General features: G+C 42.4%; 1 protein-coding gene across 2 annotated transcripts; it reads right to left on the reverse strand.

Annotated features, from left to right (window-relative positions):
• Positions 1-2,998: 2,998 nt before the first annotated feature.
• Positions 2,999-18,761, reverse strand: b3gnt7 (UDP-GlcNAc:betaGal beta-1,3-N-acetylglucosaminyltransferase 7). Of its 2 annotated transcripts, XM_045697412.1 has the most exons (3): positions 18,470-18,749; positions 8,857-8,959; positions 2,999-5,587 (listed from the first exon to the last, which is right to left on the reverse strand). In XM_045697412.1, the coding sequence occupies exon 3, from the start codon at positions 5,584-5,586 to the stop codon at positions 4,321-4,323; it is 1,266 nt and encodes a 421-aa protein (XP_045553368.1). In that variant the 5' UTR covers position 5,587; positions 8,857-8,959; positions 18,470-18,749; the 3' UTR covers positions 2,999-4,320. The 2 variants fall into 2 exon arrangements, with proteins under 2 accessions (XP_045553368.1, XP_014005331.1); XM_014149856.2 differs by lacking the exon at positions 8,857-8,959 and having other exon boundaries at positions 18,470-18,761.
• Between the last annotated feature and the right edge of the window lie 8,768 nt (positions 18,762-27,529).

The raw sequence follows: 27,529 nt of genomic DNA on the forward strand, positions 1-27,529 counted from the left end.
TCTCTGTCTTTCTCTCTCTCTCTTTCTCTCTGTCTCTCTCTCGCTTTCTGTCTCTCGCTCGCTTTCTGTCTCTCTCTCTCTCACTTTCTGTCTCTCTCTCTCTTTCTCTGTCTCTCTGTCTCTCTCTCTCTCTCTCTCTCTCTCGCAGAACCCATTGACCTTGACCCCCCCCCCAATATACAACACAAAGTTATGCCCTTGGTGTGTATTTATGTAATATAATGTGGGATTAGCAATGAATTTCGATGTCTTGATTGTTGATGACCTGCGAAACATGTTTTCACTTTGTCATTATGGGGTATTGTGTGTAGATGGGGGAGGAAATAAATACATTTAATCAATTGGGCTTTCTGGCTGTAACACAACAAGACATGGAATAAATAAAGAGCTATGAATACTTTCTGAAGGCAGTGTATTTCTCTTTTTAAACATGTATTACCTGATCAGGCATATTTGAAGCATGGGGTTTCTCCTTTTTATTTTACTAGGCAAGTCAGTTAAGAACAAATTCTTATTTTACAATGACAGCCTTGGAACAGTGGGTTAACTGCCTTGTTCAGGGGCTGAATGATAGATTTGTACCTTGTCAGCTCAGGGATTATGATTCTAATTCTTCACATTGGTAATAAAAGCCTCACACTGGGCAAGAAAAACGATCCTTATTGTCAGCCTCCTCACTGTTAAAATCCAACCGCTGGCTCAACCGCACAAGTCTCTGGTGGCCCTTTGTCTAGTTCCCTGTAATTTTCCAGGACGTTGTTGAGGACCATGTCAGGAACTCTTTAGGATGTTCTCAGGACCTTCATTTTACTAGTCTTTAGGATGTTCTCAGGACCTTAATTTTTACTAGTCTTTAGGATGTCGCACGATTATCTCAAGGGAGCGTTCTCGGAGGGACCTTTTTCATAGTTCCCGGGGATGTTTTTATGACGTTCTTGGAACGTTGTGTCATGGTCCCATGAAGGTCCCCTGAAGGTTCTTGGGACGTGATGGTCCCAGGTGTCCTAAATAATTATAAGTAAAGTAATAAAATGGTATATGAGTTTTAAGGTAAGTGGTACGCTGTTCAGATAAAAATCTTTAATCAATGACCAACATGAATACATTTGACATGATCACTTAGTACTGACTTTTCAATATGACCCCACCTGGTGATTTGAACTTTCAACCTCTGGATTTGGGGTATGCTGATCTTTCTGCTGTGTCACAACATCTGTTGAAATTCCAATGTGCCCTACACATTCATTACCTATAACACATCTCTGCACTTAACAAATTAGTGCCAATCTGCACTGCTATTTTAGTTATCAGTTAATCTGACTATTCTCTCATTGATTTCATTGACTTATTTCAGCCATTTGAGTTTGGGTTTTCAGTATAGCTGTTTACTGGAGGTGGGACATATTACTCTGTTTTAATGTTACTCCTGAATCACTATGATAAATATAATAGTTTTTCTGTCTTCAGTGTATTTTTGAACAGAGCTGAGATTCACATTGAAGTGTAAAGTGTAGGAATATGCCTACTGGTGAAATCAGTTATTGATACAGACCTGGTGGTGTAGCAGGAAGACTGAAAAACCGTGAACCAAGAGGTTTAAATCCCAGGCAACGACATATTAACTAATAATTACTTGGAATAAACATACACAATATAATTGTGTGTTTAAGTTGAAATCCCTGTATGTTAAAATCTGTGTCTGTCTAGCATTGCCAGAAGACAAAGAGCTGTGATTGGATCAGTTGTTCACTGATCAGTGCCTTGATGGGAAAAGTAACAAGGGTTGATGGGTAATGGAACTAGGCTGCATGTGCCCTGAGTGAAAACATTTTTAAAAAATTGGGGGGTGGGGGGGGTTTCTTTGCAACCATCAGGTGACATCCCCGGGACAAACCAGGAACTAGACAAAAACCTCCAGGGGACCATGACACAACGTCCTGACGATGTTGTGTCAGGAAGTGATGCGATTTTGATTATGTAGTTTCTCTTCAAGGGCTTAATAACAATAGTTTTGATTTTCTCTTGTCAGACCAAGAAATAAACAGGTCAAGATTAAGTTGTCTCTTCCTGACATTTACGCTACGATGTCGATATAAAAAACAAAAATCAAGTTATTGTGATGTTTGTGTTTTTCGGACCACACTAGTGTTACATCACACACACATATCGTCTTGAGCAGAAAGCGATAGCCTGTTTAAGAGAAGTCTCAGACGTCTTTCTATAGGACTATCAAAGCTGAAGACACTCGCCTTTTGCCTTTTCCTTTCTCACAGAAAATACCCTTGATGTGGATGCTCCCATGAAAATTGTATACAGCAAATATCTAGTTTCTGAATGGGCTTTTTTATCTTTGAGCTAGAAGAGGTTATGTGAACAAGAACAAAAAAGGAATGTAAATTGTTGTGTTTGTTTTTTTTATGGTCCAACTTCAAGGACAAGAACACTATCTTCCATATCTGCTGATAATATGGCTGTTATATGATATCCAGCAGGAGAACATAAACCATGGGAACACCAATCAGGACCGTTAAAACTTCCTCTGAAACCAGTTAAAACCACTGATTAAAAACTCTCAGGAGATGATCAATACCAGATATGTTAAATGTATTTCTAGTTCTGTCATATGCATTTCATTTGTGACAAAAATGTAACATTTGATGTGAAACACTAATAGAAATTATACTATAATACAAGTTACCTTAAGGCATAAATTAAGAAATGTACTTACATTGGTTTAAGTGATAAATCAGCCTTGAATGTATAAAGATATGTTTTGATATTAAAACATCTACAATGTTGAGGATAAAAGGACATTTGAGGTTAAAATAATCCCATTGACCTATAACAAGTGGACATTGAAATAAAATGAACAATGAACATTTTGATCATATTATCAACTTTAAGATCAAATATCATGTGAGCCTTTGTCATCTGAACTTGTAAAAAAAAGACATTAATCTAGTACATTTTAAATAAATAAAATGATAAGACCAACATATGATTTTTTTTTAATTTATTTACAAATGTGATTTTTAAACCTATATATATATTTCAATTTTTTTTACATTTATATACATCATCCACACATATTCACTGCCCTCTAAACATGAGGAACTATAATCTTTGCACATTTCCATTAATTCCAATACCTTCCCTGCAATTAATTAGATATCAAACAACCTCTTTTGCCCCCTTTGTCTGTGGGGCTATTAAATTAACATATTGTGATATATGTATCAGCAGTAGTTTATTTGTTTCACAGTTTCAATGTAATTTTACCTTTATTTAACTAGGTAAGTCAGTTAGGAACAAATTCTTATTTTACAACGACAGCCTACCCCAGCCAAACCCTCCCCTAACCCGGACAACACCGGGCCAATTGCGCACCCCCCTATGGAACTCCCGATACAGCCCGGGATCAAACCAGGGTCTGTAGTGACAACTCTAGCACTGAGATGCAGTGCCTTAGACCGCTGCGCCACTCGGGAGCCTCTCATAAACCCTCAACCCAATTCATATCAAGTATATCAGCACATTCAAATCCATTGACGCATACAGTATACAGTCAAAATTCTTTCTGAAAACTGAACAATCTCATCGAAGTGCAGTGACCCATAACAAAGGTTGGACTGCGGGGTCAGATGTAAAGAAAAAAAATGCCATTATTATTTATTTTACTATTAACATGGTAAAACATGCTTACAAGACATTTTGTCTTGACGAATATTATTAAAATGACGAACCTATATGAGAAGAGAAATTTAAACTACATTGGTGAGGTAGAGACACTTTGTTTCTTCCTATTTTATAAGGTCCATGTTACTACAGTATTAGGTAAAGCCTGGTCCAAATGAACAAGGTGTTTGACTTTCAGTACACAGTCTAAGGGATGCATGACAACGTGCAGCACTATCTTCCAGTACCTCAGGCCCCTTGGTTTGGCGTCTCTGAATGTGCCTGCTGACATTGGGAGTCATTCAAAATGCCACCAGAATATATAAAAAAACATCACCAGATAATTTACTTCCACTGTGATGCAGTAGAGGCAAGTAGCCTAGCAGTTAAGAGCGTTGGGCCAGTAACCAAAAGGTTGCTGGTTTGACTCTCCGAGCCGACTAGGTGAAAAATCTGCCGATGTGAACAAGGCACTTAACCCTAATTGCTCTGGATAAGAATGTCTGCTAAAATGTAATAAATCAAATATTGTCTGGGTCCTACTATGAACAAAGGAGAACTTGAATTGGATGTCAACATCTGCCTCCTGGCCCGCTCACACATCCCAACTCTTCTCCCCTTGCCTAGTTAAGTGTTCTCAACAGGCTATAAGATCTCCACTTTCTGCGAGCAGATGAGATTACTGTTCACCAGGTTCCACATGTGTATGAGCTCTGATGGTAGCAGCTTGTGGACCACGATCATGCTCTTAAAGAAACAAGGTTCTTGGTTGAGCTTGCTGTCCTTGTTCTTGACCAGACCAAATGTCTTAAAAGCGTTGTGCTTGATGGGTGTGACCTGCAGCACCTCCAGACACATGCCCAGGAACACATCATCGATGGGGTACAGCTCCAGAGAGTCTGAGGCCCAGTAGAGCCTCCTGGCCAGGGGTGCGTCCATGAGGAACCCACCGCCTCCGGCGTATGGAGGGTAGTGGGTCTTGTTGTAAAGTGGTTGTGGGATGTAGTACTTGTTCTCCTTCCTGCGAATGGGCTTGGCCTTGAAGAGCACGTCACCAACGAAGAGGTTCTTGACCTGGGCGCTGGCCTCCAGGTACTCAAAGATGTTCTCCACACTAACGAAGACGTCGTCGTCGCCCTTGAAGACGTAGCGCACGTCGGCACAGTAGGTGGAGAACCACTTAAGGAAGTGGGTCTCCTTGAGGGTCAGGTTGAAGAAGCTGTCCTGGAAGTCCCATTGGAGGATATCTCTGTAGATGTAGTTCTCGTACTCCAGGAGCTTCTGATGGTTGGCCTTCTCAGCCTCATTGGACGGCGTCCCCAGCAAGAACACCGTCTTCACCTTCTTGCCGTCAACAACCTGCTCCTTGCCCCACGTCTTGCGGATCACCTCGCGGCGGTCGTGCTGCGTAGCGATGGACTTGATGACCATGAGCAGGTCGGTCTCCCCGGAGCACTTCTCCGGATGGTTGATGAGCATGGGGAAGAAGCGGCAGTGGCGGTACAGAAGGAACTGCTTGAAGTTCTCCTCCAAGCCCCTGAACCAGTCCTGGTTGGTGAAGTTGAGGTTGGCACTGCAGTTGGCACTGGACACGTCCCAGGTCCGGGAGCCAGCTCGCTCCTGGGTGATGCTGGGCTCCTCCGTGGTGCCAGTGGCGGTGGCTGTAGACTCTAAGGGATGCATGACAACGTGTTTGGGCTTGCTAGCCTTCCAGAAGGTGTTGGTCCCTGGGTAGAGGCCCGTATTCTGCTGCTGGGCCCTGTTCTCCCCTCCCTCGGAGGGGGCCTCCATGCGACCCTGCCTCTCAATTTGGAAGGGAGCCCCTCTCTGGACCACCGTCAACGTCACCGCAGCCAGAAAGAACACGACACATACCCGCTTGTAAACCCTCCATTTATCCCTAGTGGTCATCCTGGAGAGAGACAGAGGGAAAGGGACTGTTAGTCAGATGAAGAAGGAATGAAAGTCATCTACCATTTCAAATCATCAACTAACTTTGATAATGAAAGACTGTCATTCTGCATTCTGTACAAAAATCTGATGTCTGTGTGTTGAAACTATACTTTCTGTTCCTGTTGATACTATGTTCCAGACTTACTTCTGCTAGCACATGATACAGTGATTCCTCCTTTAAAAGTTGTGTCCTACTGCGGCACACCCTGCGTGCTGCTGCAGCATTCTTTGGCACGTCATTTAATTCTTAGCCATTTCTTCTGTTACTGCAAGTTATTGCTAGTTTGACCACCAGAAGGCATCTTTGAGAAGCATTTGATAGTATTCCGTATTGGCATTACCAGAGAATTTAAAACCTTTTTTGTAATAACATAGTATATGGGATTGATTTTAAGAAATTTGGCTTAATTAATTTGATTAATATTATGGTGTTTCCATTCAGAGAAAAATTGTCAGTTTGTAAATTCAGACCGTTTCGCTCTCGGAACGCACACTGGACGTTCGGGCCGAGGAGTAGGGTTGATTTGAGCGTTCTGGCCTTACAACAGAAGTCAAGCACCCAAGCTAATGTTGGCTAGCTTGCTAGCTACTTCCAGAGACAAATGAGACCACTCTGACCATTTTACTCGCCCTAGCAGAGCTGGTTAGGCAGTTTTCGTGTTAACCAGAGCGTTGGTGACTGTAAATGTGCTGCTGGAAACAATTTAATTACGCTTTTTTTCAAAAGTTTACTGACACCGGCTATATTCAACGGGTGTTGAGCGCTAGTAAAGTAATTATTCTGGGCTCTGGTACACTCAGACGAGAGTGCTCTGAAATCCGTTTAGATTGTAGGCTGGCCACATGACATTTTTAACAACGTTCTTTTCTGATAAAAACTAGTTCATTGCATCCACCGTGGAGCCCAGTTTTATAATATGACCATATTTCCCAGCTGCTTGCCATCATTTTGAGGTAATCGCGAAAAAAACAAGCCTTATTTTAGGGCATTTTTTCACCCTGACAGCTCCTATTAGTTCTATTGAGCACCGTGGCACCAACTCGCATTCCGAACATTCTATTCCCAGCTTATTGTTCAACGTCACAATGTCTACTTCGCTATTGTTGGCAATGAGACTTGCTCACATTGTTTTATAGTTAAAATGTAAACAACAAAATGTAAACAACAAAAATAATATTGGAACTCTGTGGTCTTCCCATTGTTTCCTATGGGGGAAATATAGGCATGTCTGTTTATTTCGCCAAATATCTCGCAATGTGTATATTAAAAAAAAATTCAAGTCGGGTGTAACTGGTGTGAAATGGCTTGCTAGTTAGCGGGGTGCGGGCTAATAGCATTTCAATCGGTGACGTCACTCGCTCTGAGACCTTGAAGTCGTTGTTCCCCTTGCTCTCCGACACAAAGGAAGTCAAAGCGGACACCTACGAAGATGGCATCTCAGGTAAGCAACACTGGGCTGTATTGATGTATCCTAAAAATAACATCTGCTGCTTTAGATTGAACGGTCATATCTCAGTTATTGTTTTCATATCTATAAAAAATAAGCTGCTTTCTTTACTTTCAGAGAGCGAGCTGACCAAGGGGTCGAAAATGTAGATATTGCTGCCAGATGTTCACTGTCCGAGGAACAGGCCGTGGAAGCTTTATTGCTGGCAAAAGTGTCCATAACCAGATGTAATTAAACTGTTCTGTGTTCTTTTTCTCCATCTCTGCCTGTCTTGTTGTACACGGAACCTGTCTCGCATGCATTAATTAAAAAACCCTTAAGATGTCAGCTTCTAATTTTCAGATTTACACCACATAAACACAACCATTTTCACTGGACTATCTGTTGCTGCCAAGTCATGATTTCCCTGTGGGTTAGCCTTGCAATAACCAAGTGGTGAGACACATAGCCCTCTATATTTACATGTTTCAGGTACACTCCGATAGGTGTCTGCGTCACATACAGTATCTTCTACTGACATTAATTTCTATTGTTTGTCCTCATGTGTCTGTTTTTCAGCATGAAGTACTATGTAGCCACTAGGTGAGACCACACACACACACAATAACAGTCTCTCTCCTTCACTTCATCCCTCTCCCCCTTCTCCCTAAATCCTCTAGGTTATATCCGCTGTTTTGGTGAACCCCTCCCGCATCTGAACTGGCTGACACAGAGGGCACAGCATGATCATAGGTGAGAGGTCACTTGGTCGGGTCAACAGGAAGTATTATTAAAGAGATGCTTTACATTGAAATACAGACAGAGATGTAGTAGTCCCAGATTTAATGATCCAAGATCAGTTTTGCGTTTCACCTCCTGATTTAAGATAACTGACCGTGTTAGAATAAAAAACACAAGGCTTAATCATGCTCTCTCTCTATCCATCTGTCTCTCGTCTGCAGGTATGTTTTGATGTGAGAGAGGAAGCTAGTCCCGTCATCACCACCTCACCCGCTCTTAAGATAACCTTCGGGCCAACTGGAGGCCCAAGGCTGGTTAGGAGACACCACAATTGTGATGAACTGAGAGAATATTAGGGTAGCACTGTGATAAAATAATTTATCTGTTTAAGGTTTTGACTAAAGTATTCCACTCTGAAACCATATAACTTTGTGAAATGTATTAGAATTATAAGGCTAGAATAATGTGTTAAAGACTATAATCCAATACTGTGTGTGAGTAGACTTTTTAAGACTAGGACACTGTTACTATTTCAAAATGAGCAGGGCAGAGTTGATACGACGACCTTGTGAAAGTAACAGGAAACGGGGCCTCCCTGAGTTAGGGAGGGGAACAACTGCCCGAAAACGGCTAGGTGGGCAGAAGATTAGGAGACAGTTTGCAGAAGTGTGATAAAGAATGTATGTGTACTGTGGGCAAATACAGCCGCCTACAGCGGGGTGGAGTTCTCTACTGATGTGAGTTCATTTGTGTGTGTGTGTGTGTGTGTGTGTGTGTGTGTGTGTGTGTGTGTGTGTGTGTGTGTGTGTGTGTGTGTGTGTGTGTGTGTGTGTGTGTGTGTGTGTGTGTGTGTGTGTGCATATAAAAAGCAGAGCTCTCGTAAATAAACATTCTGACCATTGTAGGCTGGGTCTCCGTCTGCTTCATTCAACCAGAATCTTACACCCTCTGGGGGGCAGACTGAGTAGTTTAATTGAAGTTCGGTTTAAGAACATTGATAACTTAATTCACGTAACACACTGTAATTCATGAATCATATGCTGTCTGCCGCTGTTCTTACCTCTTTCCCTTTATGTCTTCTACACCTCTCTCCCCACCTCGTCTTTCTTCCTCGTTTTATAATGCACACCATATGTGCATTGAAGTACAGATTGAACTTGTATCTATAATGTTAGAATGATCATAATTATAATGAATTTATGTATTTATAACACCTGGATAATGAACTTCTTTCAATAAAGCATTTCACATTCTCCACTGGTTGAAATGAATTATCTCATTGAAATACTATCCTGTGTCCTCAGATTAATGCATATGAAGGGAGTTTGATATGCATAGTTTGTTTTCTGTATATATGAATTACAAATCAATCAGGTCTCTAGTCTATTGCATAGTTACAATGTGTAATCATTGATGTCCCAGGAGCAGGAGTGGTAAACACTGTTGAAGTGTATAATTGTAATACATTCATGCAGACACAGCATCATTCAAAGAATGGAGTTTGATATGAGTGAAAAAAGAATGTCTCGAGATTCATACCTGAACCGCACCTTTATTTGCCAAGGAAGAGTACATGATCAGTGAATATATTCAATGTACAGGCTACAATGTGGGAATCTCATGCGTGGTAATAACTACAGTACATGTGTATATAGCTATAAGCACCAGCTGTCAGAGCAGATCACAGATCACTGCAACTGTACATAGCCCATCTATAAATAGCCCAAACAACTACCACTGCCCCTACTGTATTTATTTATTTTGCTCCTTTGCACCCCAGTATTTCTACTTTGCATACTCATCTACTGTCAAATCTACCATTCCAGTGTTTTAATTGCTATATTGTATTTACTTTGCCACCATGGCCTATTTATTGCCTTTAGACTTATTTTTCTACTGTATTATTGACTGTATGTTTGTTTTACTCCATGTGTAACTCTGTGTTGTTATATGTGTCGAACTGCTTTGCTTTATCTTGGCCAGGTCGCAGTTGTAAATGAGAACTTGTTCTCAACTGGCCTACCTGGTTAAATAAAGGTGAAATAAAAAATAAAAATAGTACTTGCATCCTTGGCACAATAAAGTTATTATATTCTACTCTGTCCATAAGCTTCATTAATGCCATTCAGACTTGAAGTCGATACAACAACTATGATAGCTGAGGTTCATAGATTGGTATGATAATTAGTTCAGAACCTAACGTTTTAGGGTCCATACACAGATCGACTACATACTGTAGCTAGCTACACATCCATAGATATACAGTTATTTTTTATCCTCCACTACACAATAAGCAAGTAAATAGTTAGCTAACTATGTGGCTGTAAACAATCTAGCCAGCTAAAGCATTTACTGAAAATTGAATGTACAATTGCAAGGCAAGCTTACGCAATTGTACATTCAATTTTCAGTAAATGCTTTAGCTAGCTAGATTTTTTACAGCCACTGTTTCACAAGATGACAGCCTGGTTTGATGGTTTTCTCAAGAGTCCCTAAAACATTAAACAACACGAATTACAAAATTAATTCTCCTAACACTAGCTAGCTGGCTAATGTTAGCTAGTCAGATAACTTTCTAAATAGCGATTTTGTTAATTAACTTTATGACAAAAAAATATGCACAAACGTTTGTCTCAACATTAACTAACATATTCCTCTCAATTGTAAATGTTTTGCTTGACAAGTTATGACGTTATAACAACTTACATTTGGTTCCACCGTAATGTTTTGTCAGCCATCTTTGTTGAAGAACGCCACACGACAATGGTGGCTCGCGTCAAAATTCGTCATTGGAACCACTCGATATGATTGGTCATATAAAAATCTTTGGACCCAAATGCATAATGAGTGCTCTAACTCCTCCTTGTGGTGGTCCAGAGCAATGAAGCCGTGACGCTGGGTACCTCTAAGTCCCGTGGTGCAAGCTCGCAACTTTTAAAGGAGGAACCACTGTAGCAATAGGAGGAAGAAGGATTGGGAAACTAACTGCAAATAACAATAAGCTGAACTCTAGCAGAGACAACTTTGTATTAGCATCTATTAATTATGAGCTTATATGGTATTAAAGTTAAGGGACATCACTCTGGGCGGGATGATCCTCAGTAGGGGATAAAAAGGGAAAACACCATCTTTTGTACTGAGTGTGTTACTTGCAAATTACTGTGTAATTGTGTAATAAAGTGTATACTCCAGGTTGCAATCTGGCTTGCAATCCTTATTAAACAAACTAACCTCTGATCAAAGAAGTTTCCTGTGGTCTCTTGTATAAGCATAGGGCAGATTTCCCTTACAGTGCTCAACCAGTCGGCGAAAGCCAACATCACCCACGACAGAGAACGGTTGATTCTCAAGGGCAATGAATCCCATTATCTTGGCTTTAATGGATTTCGCCTTTGAGTTGTCTCGCTGAAATGGTGTTACTCTTTCAAATGACTGCTCGACTTGTTGACTGCTCAATCCACACAGCAGACATTGTGGGCTAGGTTAGGAATGCTGTGTTGCATGTATAGCGCAACATTTTACATGGCGTCATTACGTCCTGTACCTACGTTATATAGGGATGCATATCATGTACCTACGTTATATAGGGATGCACATCATGTACCTATGTTATATAGGTATGCACGTCATGTACCTACGTTATATAGGGATGCACATCATGTACCTACGTTATATAGGGATGCACATCATGTACCTACGTTATATAGGGATGCACGTCCTGTACCTACGTTATATAGGGATGCACGTCATGTACCTACGTTATATAGGGATGCACATCATGTACCTATGTTATATAGGTATGCACGTCATGTACCTACGTTATATAGGGATGCACGTCCTGTACCTACGTTATATAGGGATGCACGTCATGTACCTACGTTATATAGGGATGCACGTCAGGTTTGACATCGGTTTTGCACATCGGCGTTGTCGTGTCTTTGGCTATGCCGGATTAAGTGATATGACATGCTAACCTATAAAATCCTTTCTCTCTAATTAATATTACCTGATTAAGCTAATCATGTAAATGTAATTAACTAGAAAGTTGGGGCACCCTGGAAGAACGTTTATAGAGCCGTTATCTTCCGAATAAACTCTTAAAATACTTAGTAATATTTTACATCGATAGCAGTCAATATTAACCCTTATCTTATTTTCAGTCTCATAATGAAAGTTGTAAATTCTTGGCTATCTTCACGAACCCTGGCTAACAAGTTGAATCAGCAATACAAAATTGGGTTTAATTATTTATTTACTAAATACCTAAACTAATCAAACAGAATTACATATACACAGAATAAAATGATGTCATACAGAAAACGTCCTGGTGGACGGAACCTGTATGATGGCTGGTTACATAAAGGAAAGGGGGTTGGGCTTGAATGAAAGAGCGGGAAGACTTAGGAACGAAGAAACAGCAGCTATGCTATCGTAAATACTTTATCTTATGCATTCTAAATTACCGCCCATTTGGAAAAGGAAAATGCAATAAATATTTACTCTGAGCTGCGCTTCGGTAGATTGGTCGTAGATGCTGGCCGGGTTGGCCAACAGATCTTCCTGTCCTCGGAAGAATGTCTCTGGTGGTAAATTGGATACGTGGTGGTATCTTTGTCTGTCTGTTAGACTGGATCCGTCGTCCGTCCTTTCCTAGCCCACGTCTACAGCGGCCGCTGCTAACTCAACGGCTAGGAAGTATCACTTCTGTAGTGAATAAGCTCAAAGTTCATACCATTCGCCACCAAAGCTCACGCCGAGGTTGGCTTAGTTCTGTACTTGACGTGTGTCCTTCTAATGTAGAGGCTGCAGACCTCACGTACTGGAACATGTGGTTATCTTTTCGTCAAAGGCTTATATAGTGGAGAGGGGGAAGGATGTGTTTCATCGTTTATAACCCCTGTCTCTTCACAGGGGTGGGCCACTGATCAAGCAGGGCACTTTCCTTATGAAAACCCAATTCTCTCATTTGGAAGATAAAATTACATTTAATCTCCTAACAAACAATTTCAATATCAAACATTTAAATTGCATAACAATTCCATGTTACTCACTCTGATAACTAGAGGGTGTATACTTTCTCAGGTACAGTTTATGTCGTCCTGTCATCAGTCATAATGTCTCAGATGACAACCGAACTGACATCCATACTCATTACGTTCCCAAGCATATTTCCAACTGGTTTTATTACCAAAATATGGTTCCTTTTCCCCATTTGTTTGATGTTCCCAGACTCTCTATATTTAACACAGGCTATTCAAGTCCTTCAGTAGGGTCAGAAAGAGAGGGGAAGGGAGAAAGGTATTTATGGGGGGGTCATAAACCTTACCCACAGGTCAACGTCATGACAGCGTTAAACTAGACATTGGTCGATTCTGATATGCTCACCGATATTTTTGATTTTTATTTATTTCACCTTTATGTAACCAGGTAGGCAAGTTGAGAACAAGTTCTCATTTACAATTGCGACCTGGCCAAGATAAAGCAAAGCAGTTCGACACATACAACAACACAAAGTTACACATGGAGTAAAACAAACATGCAGTCAATAATACAGTAGACAAATAAGTCTATATACACTGTGAGCAAATGAGGTGAGATAAGGGAGGTAAAGGCAAAAAAGGCCATGGTGGCAAAGTAAATACAATATAGCAAGTAAAACATTGGAATCGTAGATTTGTAGTGGAAGAAAGTGCAAAGTAGAAATAGAAATAATGGGGTGCAAAAGAGCAAAATAAATAAATAAATAAATAAATACAGTAGAGGTAGTTGGGCTAAATTATAGATGGGCTATGTACAGGTACAGTGATCTGTGAGCAGCTCTGACAGCTGGTGCTTAAAGCTAGTGAGGGAGATAAGTGTTTCCAGTTTCAGAGATTTTTGGAGTTTGTTCCAGTCATTGACAGCAGAGAACTGGAAGGAGAGACGGCCAAAGGAGGAATTGGCTTTGGGGGTGACCAGAGAGATATACCTGCTGGAGCGCGTGCCACAGGTGGGTGCTGCTATGGTGACCAGCGAGCAGAGATAAGGGGGGACTTTATCTAGCAGGGTCTTGTAGATGGCCTGGAGCCAGTGGGTTTGGCGACGAGTATGAAGCGAGGGCCAGCCAACGAGAGCCTACAGGTCGCAGTGGTGGGTAGTATATGGGGCTTTGGTGACAAAATGGATGGCACTGTGATAGACTGCATCCAGTTTATTGAGTAGGGTATTGGAGGCTATTTTGTAAATGACATCGCCGAAGTCGTGGATCGGTAGGATGGTCAGTTTTACGAGGGTATGTTTGGCAGCATGAGTGAAGGATGCTTTGTTGCGAAATAGAAAGCCAATTCTAGATTTAACTTTGGATTGGAGATGTTTGATGTGAGTCTGGAAGGAGAGCTTATAGTCTAACCAGACACCTAGGTATTTGTAGTTGTCAACATATTCTAAGTCAGAACCGTCCAGAGTAGTGATGCTGGACGGGCGGGCAGGTGCGGGTAGCGATCGGTTGAAGAGCATGCATTTAGTTTTACTTGTATTTAAGAGCAGTTGGAGGCCACGGAAGGAGAGTTGTATGGCATTGCAGCTCGTCTGGAGGGTTGTTAACACAGTCTCCAAAGAAGGGCCAGAAGTATACAGAATGGTGTCGTCTGCGTAGAGGTGGATCAGAGACTCACCAGCAGCAAGAGCGACATCATTGATGTATATAGAGAAAAGAGTTGGCCCAAGAATTGAACCCTGTGGCACCCCCATAGAGACTACCAGAGGCCCGGACAACAGGCCATTCGGTTTGACACATTGAACTCTATCAGAGAAGTAATTGGTGAACCTGGCGAGGCAATCATTTGAGAAACCAAGGCTACTGAGTCTGCCGATGAGGATGTGGTGATTGACAGAGTCGAAAGCCTTGGCCAGGTCAATGAATATGGCAGCACAGTATTGTTTCTTATCAATGGCGGTTACGATATGGTTTAGGACCTTGAGCGTGGCTGAGGTGCACCGATGACCAGCTCTGAAACCAGATTGCATAGCGGAGAAGGTGCGGTGGGATTCGAAATGGTTGGTAATCTGTTTGTTGACTTGGCTTTCGAAGACCTTAGAAAGGCAGGGTAGGATAGATATAGGACTGTAGCAGTTTGGGTCAAGAGTTTCCCCTCCTTTGAAGAGGAGGATGACAGCAACTGCTTTCCAATCTTTTGGAATCTCAGACGACACGAAAGAGAGGTTGAACAGGCTAGTAATAGGGGTTGCAACAATTTCGGCAGATCATTTTAGAAGGAAAGGGTCCAGATTGTCTAGCCCGGCTGATTTGTAGGGGTCCAGATTTTGCAGCTCTTTCAGAACATCAGCTGACTGGATTTGGGAGAAGGAGAAATGGGGAAGGCTTGGGCGAGTAGCTGTGGGGGGTGCAGTGCTGTTGACCGCGGTAGGGGTAGCCAGGTGGAAAGCATGGCCAGCCGTAGAAAAATGCTTATTGAAATTCTCATTTATAGTGGATTTATCGGAGGTGACAGAGTTTCCTATCCTCAGAGCAATGGGCAGCTGGGAGGAGGTGTTCTTATTCTCCATGGACTTTACAGTGTCCCAGAACTTTTTGGAGTTTGTGTTGCAGGAAACAAATTTCTGCTTGAAAAAGCTAGCCTTGGCTTTTCTAACTGCCTGTGTATATTGGTTTCTAACTTCCCTGAAAAGTTGCATATCACGGGGGCTGTTCGATGCTAATGCAGAACGCCACAGGATGTTTTTGTGTTGGTTGAGGGCAGTCAGGTCTGGAGAGAACCAAGAGCTTTATCTGTTCCTGGTTCTACATTTCTTGAATAGGGCATGCTTATTTAAGATGGTGAAGAAGGCATTTAAAAAAATAAGCAGGCATCCTCTACTGACAGGATGAGGTCAATATCCTTCCAGGATACCCGGGCCAGGTCGATTAGAAAGGCTTGCTCGCTGAAATGTTTCAGGGAGCGTTTGACAGTGATGAGTGGAGGTCATTTGACCGCTGACCCATTACGGATGCAGGCAATGAGGAAGTGATCGCTGAGATCTTGGTTGAAAACAGCAGAGGTGTATTTAGAGGGCCAGTTGGTTAGGATGATATCTATGAGGGTGCCCGTGTTTACGGCTTTGGGGTGGTACCTGGTAGGTTCATTGACCATTTGTGTGAGATTGAGGGCATCAAGCTTAGATTGTAGGATGGCTGGGGTGTTAAGCATATCCCAGTTTAGGTCACCTAGCAGCACGAGCTCTGAAGATAGATGGGGGGCAATCAGTTCACATATGGTGTCCAGAGCACAGCTGGGGGCAGAGGGTGGTCTATAGCAGGCGGCAACGGTGAGAGACTTGTTTTTAGATAGATTTTAAAAGTAGAAGTTCAAATTGTTTGGGTACAGACCTGGATAGTAGGACAGAACTCTGCAGACTATCTCTGCAGTAGATTGCAACACCGCCCTCTTTGGCCGTTCTATCTTGTCTGAAAATGTTGTAGTTAGGGATGAAGATTTCAGAGTTTTTGGTGGACTTCCTAAGCCAGGATTCAGACACGGCTAGGACATTCAGAGACTTGTCCCAAAGCCACTCCTGCTTTGCCTTGGCTGTGTGTTTAGGGTCGTTGTCCTGTTGGAAGGTGAACCTTCGCTCCATTCTGAGGTCCTGAGTGCTCTTTAGCAGGTTTTTATCAAGGATATCGCTATACTTTGCTCCGTTCATCTTTCCCTCGATCCTAACTAGTCTCCCAGTCCCTGCCGCTGAAAAACATCCCTACAGAAAAAACTGTTTTTGCTTTGTCATTATGGGGTATTGTGTGTAGATTCATGAGGAAATGTTTTTATTTAATACATTTTAGAATAAGGCTGTAACGTAACAAAATGTGGAAAAAGGGGTCTGAATACTTTCCGAATGCACTGCAATTATAAATATGGCATCAAAATGTTGAAAATCAGATTTTTCCCAAGCTGATCACTGTCTGCAGCTGGCTCTGATCGTAGTGTAATAAGACAGCCAGGGAGAGTGAGCTCTTCCGTGGTGGTTGGCGAACCCTCAACCTACTGGCCTGTAGCCATGTGTGAAATTGACTGTGCCACAAAAGCGTGCTGAACTGGCAAAGTCGATATCCACATTTATAAACACAGGGTTGTGTTATTTGTGGTCGTAAACATTATCTTGAGCTACTTCTATGAGGAGAAGGGTGTTCAATTTATCCCCCCCCCCCCCCCCCCTATTCTGAGCAAGATGTTCTCTTCAAAGACAGCATGTAACTTCAGTTTGACTTCTTATAATGCTTTGTTTAAATAATTATATGATGGATAAAAAGTATACAATTGTGTTTGTTGGATTGTTTTTTTCATACTCTGATAGGTCTACTGTGTGTCATTGTGTTTGTAAATAGGCTATCATTTAATCTCTGTAATTTCTGCTAGCCATTATCATTTAATCTCTGTAATTTCTGCTAACCCATTATCATTTAATCTCTGTAACTTCTGCTAGCCTATTATCATTTAATCTCTGTAATTTCTGCTAACCCATTATCATTTCATTTCTGTAATTTCTGTTAACCCATTATCATTTAATTTCTGTAATTTCTGCTAACCCATTATCATTTAATCTCTGTAATTTCTGTTAAGCCATTATCATTTAATTTCTGTAATTTCTGCTAACCCATTATCATTTAATCTCTGTAACTTCTGCTAACCCATTATCATTTAATCTCTGTAATTTCTGCTAACCCATTATCATTTAATCTCTGTAATTTCTGCTAACCCATTATCATTTGATCTCAGTAACTCCTGTTAACTCGTTATCATTTGATCTCAGTAACTTCTGTTAACTCATTATCATTTGATCTCTGTAACTTCCGGTAACCCATTTGATTTCTGTAACTTCTGGTAACTAATTGTCATTTATGAATGCCTAGTCCTTATGTTGAAAGATTGAGTAAGAACAAACTATGCCAATTCTACCTGGTGATAAAGTCAAGGTCTTTCCTCTCTAGGGTGGCAGGTAGCCTTGCGATTAAAAGCGGTGGGCCAAAAAGTCATGGTTCGAGTCCCCGAGCTGACTATGTAAAACATTTGTCGATGTACCCTTGAGCAAGGCACTTTACCCTACTTGTAACTCGCTCTGGCTACGAGCGTCTTCTAAATGACTGCTGTTGGAACTAGTTCGAGACATTCCCAGTCAGACGCACTGAAATCTTTGCACGGAGTAGCCTGTGAAAACTATTTCAAAACACAGTTAGAAAGTAGACTAATGTCGAAAACTGTTTCATTTCGGTTGTTAGATCGTTTTTAGTCACTTTAGTGGTCTACTATGATGTGTGATGACAACTGTCAAGGCTGTCATCAAAAACCTAACGAGAGTCGATTCTCCCTTTAAGAGGGCTAATACACTTCAATATAAAATATGCCTATTACGCGTTAATAAATAGACGTAACCATTGAAGAAAAGAATGGTGAACCGTGCTATTATAGTTACAGGGCGTCGATGTATCGTATTTATTTGTCTCAATAAGGCATTACCATTGGCCTTATTACAAAATTGCAAAGGTGAAGAACACACGCATATATTCTTCATAAGGATTTCTATAACCTCATAATAAACAAGAAGAACAATAATAATAATATTACATGGCCTGCTTCTACTCAAGGACAACGCACAGCATTACACGGTCGCTAGGCTATTATTTAAAAAAATATTATACTTACATTTTTTTTCTCTCGAATGCTGATTCCAAGTGCAAGTAAAGTCACTGAATATCACCTTACTGTGCCTTAAAAGGGATGGCTTGCTTGCGTACGGTCCTTTCAAATGGATGCCAAGAAATAGTCCATTCTCTCTTGGAAGTGAACAAAGAAACCAAAAAACGTTACTTTGCCTCTGGTCGCGTATTTCTCTGAAGCGTACGTTGGGATCAATGCCATCAAGTGGTCACCCTCGACAGCTCGGCATCTTTAAAAGCATGACCGAGGCTGTATGCAAATAGTGAGAGGATGCACGCATGATGAGGTCCTTCCGCCCATATTCTAAAATAGGCAAACAATCTCTCTGGTAATATTTTAGCGATGGATACATCAGTTGTGTTCACAAGAGTTGTCTTGATTTCATGTTTTTATTTCATCACATCTCCATCAACAAACAAGACCTACAAGGAAAATGTTTTTTTTTTCTCCCCCCCCTCAGATTTGGCAAAGCTGTCTCCAGATGTAACTTAATTGACACAGATGTGATCTGCGGCTGTAGCAAAAATATTATTACCATGTTGCATTTATTATATATATATATTTTTTTAAATAATCAATATAATAACAATGGAATAATAACAAAAATATTATCAATACTAATATTCATAATACATAATAATATAAGCATAGCTGTATAATTATAATAATGAATATTGTTACGATTGTTGTTACATGATAACAGTAATTATGTTATCTTGTAGTATTATATCCATATAGTATAATACTAATATTCTTTCCCTTGTTTTGAATTGATGATGTTCATAATTATATGACGAATCTTGTTGATATGATTAATGTTACTTTTATTATGTATTATATTTTAATTAGTATGTATATTATTATTACTATTATTCATTGTTTTCTATTGTAAAACATTGGTAGTTACTTTGCCACGTGGAACAATGGATGTGTAGGTGAAAGGTGTTTGTAGACAGGTATGTCTGTGCTTCATTTGAATTGTGAGTCGAGAGTGTCACATCGACCTTTGGATAATAGCACACTTAACCTTGTCAATAGCAATAACGTGCAAGTCACCGCTCTAACAGGATACAAGCAGGTACGCTGACTGGATTGAGAAAGGGCATCTGACGTCAACAATGTGTTTCTGGAGGTAATGAGCTGTTCCTAATGTGTGCACGCCGATAGGTCTATGGTGCACACAGGCGTAGTGTACTCAGGGATGTCTCTTATTTATTCTAAAAAGATGTATCGTCCAGGCGTATTGTGGTCAGTCAGTGCTGGTCTGTGAGATGTACATTTCTATCGCTTAGCAACGGCATGTTAAGTGATTTTAAAAGAATAGTCAACAGCGTTGTGTTTATATAGCCGGGTATTTCGACACATGACGTTTAGGGCTTGGTGTTGGATCAAAAGCACTCCATTTGTCTCTTTCAGATACTTGGAAACCGACTTCTCTCCATGATCATAAAAAAATAAAACTTAGCTGACAGCGGACTCAATCAGTTGCTAGTGATTTTCCTGATAGCACTTTCAAAAAACGATGTTTGATTTTAACCGAAGTGAGTCCTCAGGTGGAGGGAGTTGACACTTCATAACCCCCCTTCCCTTGACATTTGTTGTCTTGTGTTCAGCACTGATTGTCTATTATATACTGGGTGGTTTGAGACCTGAATGCTGATTGGCTGACAAAACATGTATTTTTACTGTTCTAATTACATTGGCAAACCATTTTAAAATTGCAATAAGTCACGTCGTGGCGTTAGTGGTATATGGCCAATAAACCACGACTCTGTGTTGTGTTGTGCATTAGAACAGCCCTTAGCCATGGTATATTGGCATAATACCACACCCCGTCATCCCTTATTGCTTAAGTATAGCATCCATGATTCGTATCATCGATTGGACAGTCTATTTTGTTGATATGTTTTTATCGGAAATGACTACGTATATGGTAGTTCTATTTTAGTTGTATTTTCAGATGCTACTCGTTGAGATAAACGTCAGCCTCAACTGAGAACAATGTTGTTGTTTTTTTAAACATTACATTTGGCGAACGAGGATGGATGAAAGTATTTCTACTGTCACTTGTGCTCTCTTTCTGGCCTCTAGGTCACCAGGCTGCTCGTTAGGGCACACACCTGTCACCATTGTTACACACACCTGTGCATCATCAGACTCACCTGGACTCCATCACCTCCCTGATAACCTTCCCTATATAAACTCAGCAAAAAAAGAAATGCCCTCCCACTGTCAACTGCGTTTATTTTCAGAAAACTTAACATGTGTAAATATTTGTATGAACATAACAAGTTTCAACAACTGAGACATACACTGAACAAGTTCCACAGACATGTGACTAATAGAAATTGAATAATGTGTCCCTGAACAAAGGGGGGGTCAAAATCAAAAGTAACACCAGCTGCATTAAGTACTGCAATGCATCTCCTCCTCATGGATTGCACCAGATTTGCCAGTTCATCCTGTGAGATGTTAGCCCACTCTTCCACCAAGGCACCTGCAAGTTCCCGGACATTTCTGGGGGGAATGGCCCTAGCCCTCACCCTCTGATCCAACAGGTCCCAGACGTGCTTAATGGGATTGAGATCCGGGCTCTTAGCTGGCCATGGCAGAACACTGACATTCCTGTCTTGCAGGAAATCATGCACAGAACGAGCAGTATGGCTGGTGGCATTGTCATGCTGGAGGGTCATGTCAGGATGAGCCTGCAGGAAGGGTACCACGTGAGGGAGGAGGATGTCTTCCCTGTAACACACAGCGTTGAGATTGCCTGCAATGACAACAAGCTTAGTCCGATGATGCTGTGACACACCACCCCAGACCATGACGGACCTTCCACCTCCAAATAGATCCTGCTCCAGAGTACAGGCCTCGGTGTAACGCTCATTCCTTCGACAATAAACGCAAATCCGACCATCACCCTGGTGAGGCAAAACCGTGACTCATCAGTGAAGAGCACTTTTTGCTAGTCCTGTCTGGTCCAGCGATGGTGGGTTTGTGCCCATAGGCGACGTCGTTGCCGGTGATGTCTGGTGAGGACCTGCCTTACAACAGGCCTACAAGCCCTCAGTCCAGCCTCTCTCAGCCTATTGCGGACAGTCTGAGCACTGATGGAGGGATTGTGCGTTCCTGGTGTAACTTGGGCAGTTGTTCTTGCCATCCTGTACCTGTTCTGCAGGTGTGATGTTCAGATGTACCGATCGTGTGCAGGTGTTGTTACAGGTGGTCTGCCACTGCGAAGACGATCAGCTGTCCGTCCAGTCTCCCTGTAGCGCTGTCTTAGGCGTCTCACAGTACGGACATTGCAATTTATTTCCCTGGCCACATTTGCAGTCCTCATGCCTCCTTGCAGCATGCCTAAGGCACGTTCACGCAGATGAGCAGGGACCCTGGGAATCTTTCTTTTGGTGTTTTTCAGAGTCAGTAGAAAGGCCTCTTGAGTGTCCTAAGTTTTCATAACTGTGATCTTAATTGTATTTATTTATATTTCACCTTTATTTAACAAGGTAGGCTAGTTGAGAACAAGTTCTCATTTACAACTGCGAACTGGCCAAGATAAAGCAAAGCAGTGCAACACAAACAACAACAGAGTTACACATGGAATAAACAAACATACAGTCAATAATACAATAGGAAAAAGTCTGTATACAGTGTGTGCAAATGAGGTAGGATAAGGGAGGTAGGCAATAAATAGCCCATAGTGGTGAAATAATTACAATATAGCAATTAAACACTGGAGTGATAGATGTGCAGAAGATGAATGTGCAAGTAGAGATACTGGGGTGGAAAGGAGCAAAATAAATAAATAACAGTATGGGGATGAGGTAGTTGGAAGCGCTGTTTACAGATGGGCTATGTACAGGTGCAGTGATCTGTGAGCTGCTCTGACAGCTGGTGCTTAAAGTTAGTGAGGGAGATATGAGTCTCCAGCTTCAGTGATTTTTGCAGTTCGTTCCAGTCATTGGCAGCAGAGAAATTGAAGGAAAGGCAACCAAAGTAGGAGTTGGCTTTGGGGGATGACCAGTGAAATATACCTACTGGAGCGCGTGCTACGGGTGGGTGCTGATATGGTGACCAGTGAGCTAAAATAAGGTGGGGCTTTACCTAGCAAAGACTTATAGATGACCTGGAGCCAGTGGGTTTGGCGATGAATATGAAGTGAGGGCCAGCCAACGAGAGCATACAGGTCGCAGTGGTGGGTAGTGTATGGGGCTTTGGTGACAAAACGGATGGCACTGTGATAGACTTTCCAATTTGCTGAGTAGAGTGTTGGAGGCTATTTTGTAAATGACATCGCCGAAGTCAAGGATTGGTAGGATAATCAGTTTTACGAAGGTATGTTTGGCAGCATGAGTGAAGGATGCTTTGTTGCGAAATAGGAAGCCGATTCTAGATTTAATTTTGGATTGGAGATGCTTAATGTGAGTCTGGAAGGAGAGTTTACAGTCTAACCAGACACCTAGGTATTTGTAGTTGTTCACATATTCTAAGTCAGAACCGTCCAGAGTAGTGATGCTGGACGGGCGGGCAGGTGCGGGCAGCGATCGGTTGAAGAGCATGCATTTAGTTTTACTTGTATTTAAGAGCAGTTGGAGGCCACAGAAGGAGAGTTGTATGGCATTGAAGCTCGTTTGGAGGTGAGTTAACACAGTGTCCAAAGAAGGGCCAGAAGTATACAGAATGGTGTTGTCTGCGTAGAGGTGGATCAGAGAATCACCAGCAGCAAGAGCGACATCATTGATGTATACAGAGAAGAGAGTCGGCCCAGGAATTGAACCCTGTGGCACCCCCATAGAGACTGCCAGAGGTCCGAACAACAGGCCCTCCAATTTTACACACTGAACTCTGTCTGAGAAGTAGTTGGTGAACCAGGCGAGGCAGTCATTTGAGAAACCAAGGCTGTTGAATCTGTCGATAAGAATGTGGTGATTGACAGAGTCGAAAGCCTTGGCCAGGTTGATGAGTACAGCTGCACAGTATTGTCTCTTATTGGTGGCGGTTATGATATCATTTAGGACCTTGAACGTGGCTGAGGTGCACCCATGACCAGCTTGGAAACCAGATTGCACAGCGGAGAAGGTACGGTGGGATTCGAAATGGTCGGTGATCTGTTTGTTAACTTGCCTTTCAAAGACCTTAGAAAGGCAGGGTAGGATAGATATAGGTCTGTAGCAGTTTGGGTCTAGAGTGTCTCCCCCTTTGAAGAGGGGGATGACCGCGGCAGCTTTCCAATCTTTGGGGATCTCAACGATACAAAAGAGAGGTTGAACAGGCTAGTGATAGGGTTGATACAATTTCGGCAGATCATTTTAGAAAGAGAGGGTCCAGATTGTCTAGCTCGGCTGAGGGTCCAGATTTTGCAGCTCTTTCAGAACATAATTTATCTGGATTTGGGTGAAGGAGAAATAGGGGAGGCTTGGGCAAGTTGCTGTGGGGGGTGCAGGGCTGTTGACCGGGGAAGGGGTAGCCAGGTGGAAAGCATGGCCAGCCGTAGAGAAACGCTTATTGAAATTCTCAATTATCGTGGATTTATCGGTGGTGACAGTGTTTCCTAGCCTCAGTGCAGTGGGCAGCTGGGAGGAGGTGCTCATATTCTCCATGGACTTTACAGTGTCCCAGAACTTTTTGGAGTTTGTGTTGCAGGAAACAAATTTCTGCTTGAAAAAGCTAGCCTTTGCTTTCCTACCTGCCTGTGTATATTGGTTCCTAACTTCCCTGAAAAGTTGCATATCGCGGGGGCTATTCGATGCTAATGCAGTACACCACAGGATGTTTTTGTGCTGGTCAAGGGCAGTCAGGTCTGGAGTGAACCAAGGGCTATATCTGTTCCTGGTTCTACATTTTTTGAATGGGGAACGCTTATTTAAGATGGTGAGGAAAGCACTTTTAAAGAATAACCAGGCATCCTCTACTGACGGAATGAGGTCAATATCCTTCCTGGATACCCAGGCCAGATCGATTAGGAAGGCCTGCTTGCTGAAGTGTTTTAGGGAGTGTTTGACAGTGATAAAGTGTGGTCGTTTGACCGCCGACACATTACGAATGCAGGCAATGAGGCAGTGATCGCTGAGATCCTGGTTGAAGACAGCAGAGGTGTATTTGGAAGGCAGGTTGGTTAGGATGATATCTATGAGGGTGCCCGTGTTTACGGATTTGGGGTTGTACCTGGTAGGTTCATTGATAATTTGTGTGAGATTGAGGGCATCAAACTTAGATTGTAGGATGGCCGGGGTGTTAAGCATGTCCCAGTTTAGGTCACCTAGCAGCTCTGAAGATAAATGGGGGGCAATCAATTCACATATGGTGTCCAGGGCACAGCTGGGGCAGAAGGTGGTCTATAGCAAGCGGCAACGGTGAGAGACTTGTTTCTGGAAAGGTGGATTTTTAAAAGTAGAAGTTCAAATTATTTGGGCACAGACCTGGATAGTAAGACAGAACTCTGCAGGCTATCTCTGCAGTAGATTGTAACTCCACCCCTTTTGGCAGTTCTGTCTTGTCGGAAAATGTTACAGTTAGGGATGTACATTTCTGGGTTTTTGGTGGTCTTCCTAAGCCAGGACTCAGACACGGACATCCGGGTTGTCAGAGTGTGCTAAAGCAGTGAATAAAACAAACTTAGGGAGGAGGATTCTAATGTTAACATGCATGAAACCAAGGCTTTTACGGTTACAGAAGTCAACAAATGAGAGCGCCTGGGGAATGGGAGTGGAGCTAGGCACTGCAGGGCCTGGATTAACCTCTACATCACCAGAGGAGACAGAGGAGGAGTAGGATAAGGGTACGGCTAAAGGCTATAAGAACTGGTCGTCTAGTACGTTCGGAACAGAGAGTAAAAGGAGCAGGTTTCTGGGCACGGTAGAATAGATTCAAGGCATAATGTACAGACAAAGGTATGGTAGGATGTGAACACAGTGAATACAGACATTGAGTGACGATGAGAGAGATATTGTCTCTAGAAACATAATTTAAATCAGGTGAGGTCACCGCATGTGTGGGAGTTGGAACTATGGTCCCGTGTGGCTCAGTTGGTAGAGCATGGTGTTTGCAACGCCAGGGTTGTGGATTTGATTCCCACGGGGGACTAGTACGGAGAAAAAAATGTATGAAATGTATGCATTCACTACTGTAAGTCGCTCTGGATAAGAGCGTCTGCTAAATGACTAAAATGTAACTAAAGTGTTAGCTAAGGCATATTGAGCAGGGTTAGAGGCTCTACAGTGAAATAAGACAATAATCACTAACCAAAACAGCAATAGACAAGGCATATTGACATTAGGAAGAGGCATGCGTAGTCATGTGATCATAGGGGTCCAGTGAGTAGCTAGGCAGGCTGGAGACACGGCGATTCAGACAGCTAGCAGGCCGGGGATAGCAAGCTAGCAGAAGGGCCTTAAAGGGACATCGCGACGGAAGAAGTCTGCTGTAGCCCCCTCGTGCGGTTATGTCGGCAGACCAGTCGTGATGGATCTGCAGGGTCCAGGCCAATTAGCAAAATAGGTATAGTGGCCCAAGACATAGTTTGATGGGCCTCTTCAGCGAACAGCCCGATATGCTCTTGACAGCTAGCAGATGGGCTATTCAGGGGACGTCGAGACGGGGGAGCCTGTTGAAAAACCCCCCCTTGGGCAGATTACATCAGTAGTCCAGTCGTGATGGATCGGCGGGGCTCTGTATCGGCAGAAAAAGGGGTCCAGGCCAATTGGCAAAAAGGTATTGTAGCCCAAGGAGTGGCTGATGGACCTCTTCAACTAGCTGGGAGATGGTCCTAGCATAGGCTAGCTCCAGGGTAATTGATGCTTGCTTTGGGACAGAGATGTTAGCCAGGAGTGGCCACTCGGATAGCTGCTAGCTAGCAGCAATGATCCAGGTGAAAAGGCTCAGAGCTTGCGGTAGGAATAAGTCCGATATGCTCTGGTTTGAATCGCGCTGTGCAGACTGGCAAGAGTTGTCTGGGCTAAAGGTTAGCTGATGGCTGCTAGCAGTGGTTAGCTGGCTAGTAGCTAGTTAGCTGGCTAGCTTCTGTTGGGGGTTCCTGTTCTGAAGTAAAGAAAATAGCAGATCCATACCACATTGGGTGAGATGGATTGCAGGAGAGTATGTTGAAGTTAAGAAAAATATTTAAAAAATATATGCGAAGAAAAAATATATAAAAATATATATACACAGGACATGACAAGATGAAGACAAAGACGTCTGACTGCCAAGCCATCTTGGATCACATTTGGCTACCGTCCATAAGCTGTTAGTGTCTTAACGACCGTTCCACAGGTGCATGTTCATTAATTGTTTATGGTTCATTGAACAAGCATGGGAAACAGTGTTTAAACCCTTTACAATGAATATCTGTGAAGTTATTTGGATTTTTACGAATTATCTTTGAAAGACAGGGTCCTTTTTTTGCTGAGTTTATGCCACTCCCTTTGGTTCCTTCCCCAGGCGTTATTGTTTCTGTTCCTGGGTCATGTCTGTGCGTTGTTTATGTTACGTGGTTATTGTCTCATTTATTTATTAAAACACTCACTCCCTGAACTGGCTTCCCGACTCTCAGCGTACATCGTTACATCTACAATATCCCTACCTCTACCGGAGCAGTTCTTGCCTCATGCAGGCGAACCAACAATCTCATGGGACAGATTGAAGTTGTTGTTTGAGACGTACATGCTAGTTACCTGGACTGGATGTGGTTAGCCCTGAGAGTAAAATGGCCATTCGTCTCCACTGTCTTGGGCGCCGAGGGCCTGTGCAACTTCCAAACGCTCGGGGAGCCGCAAACATATGATGCAGCTGTTGAACTTTTGGAAGGACATTTCGCAAAGAAACAGAGTGTGCTACTGAAGAGGCTGTATTTTCGTCAGAGAGCACAGCACAGCGCGTTGGTGAGTTAGTAACACAGTATGTCAATGATCTTAAAGGGCTAGCACAGTCATGTCAGTTTGGTTATCTTAGAGATGAAATGATCGGGGACCAGTTCATTGAAAGAATCTCAAGCTCACTTGTGCGGGAGAGGCTTCTCCTTGAAGATGATGATTTGACTTTTGCAAAAGC

Source organism: Salmo salar, chromosome ssa16 (assembly GCF_905237065.1).
Source record: "Salmo salar chromosome ssa16, Ssal_v3.1, whole genome shotgun sequence".
Lineage (NCBI taxonomy): Eukaryota > Metazoa > Chordata > Actinopteri > Salmoniformes > Salmonidae > Salmo > Salmo salar.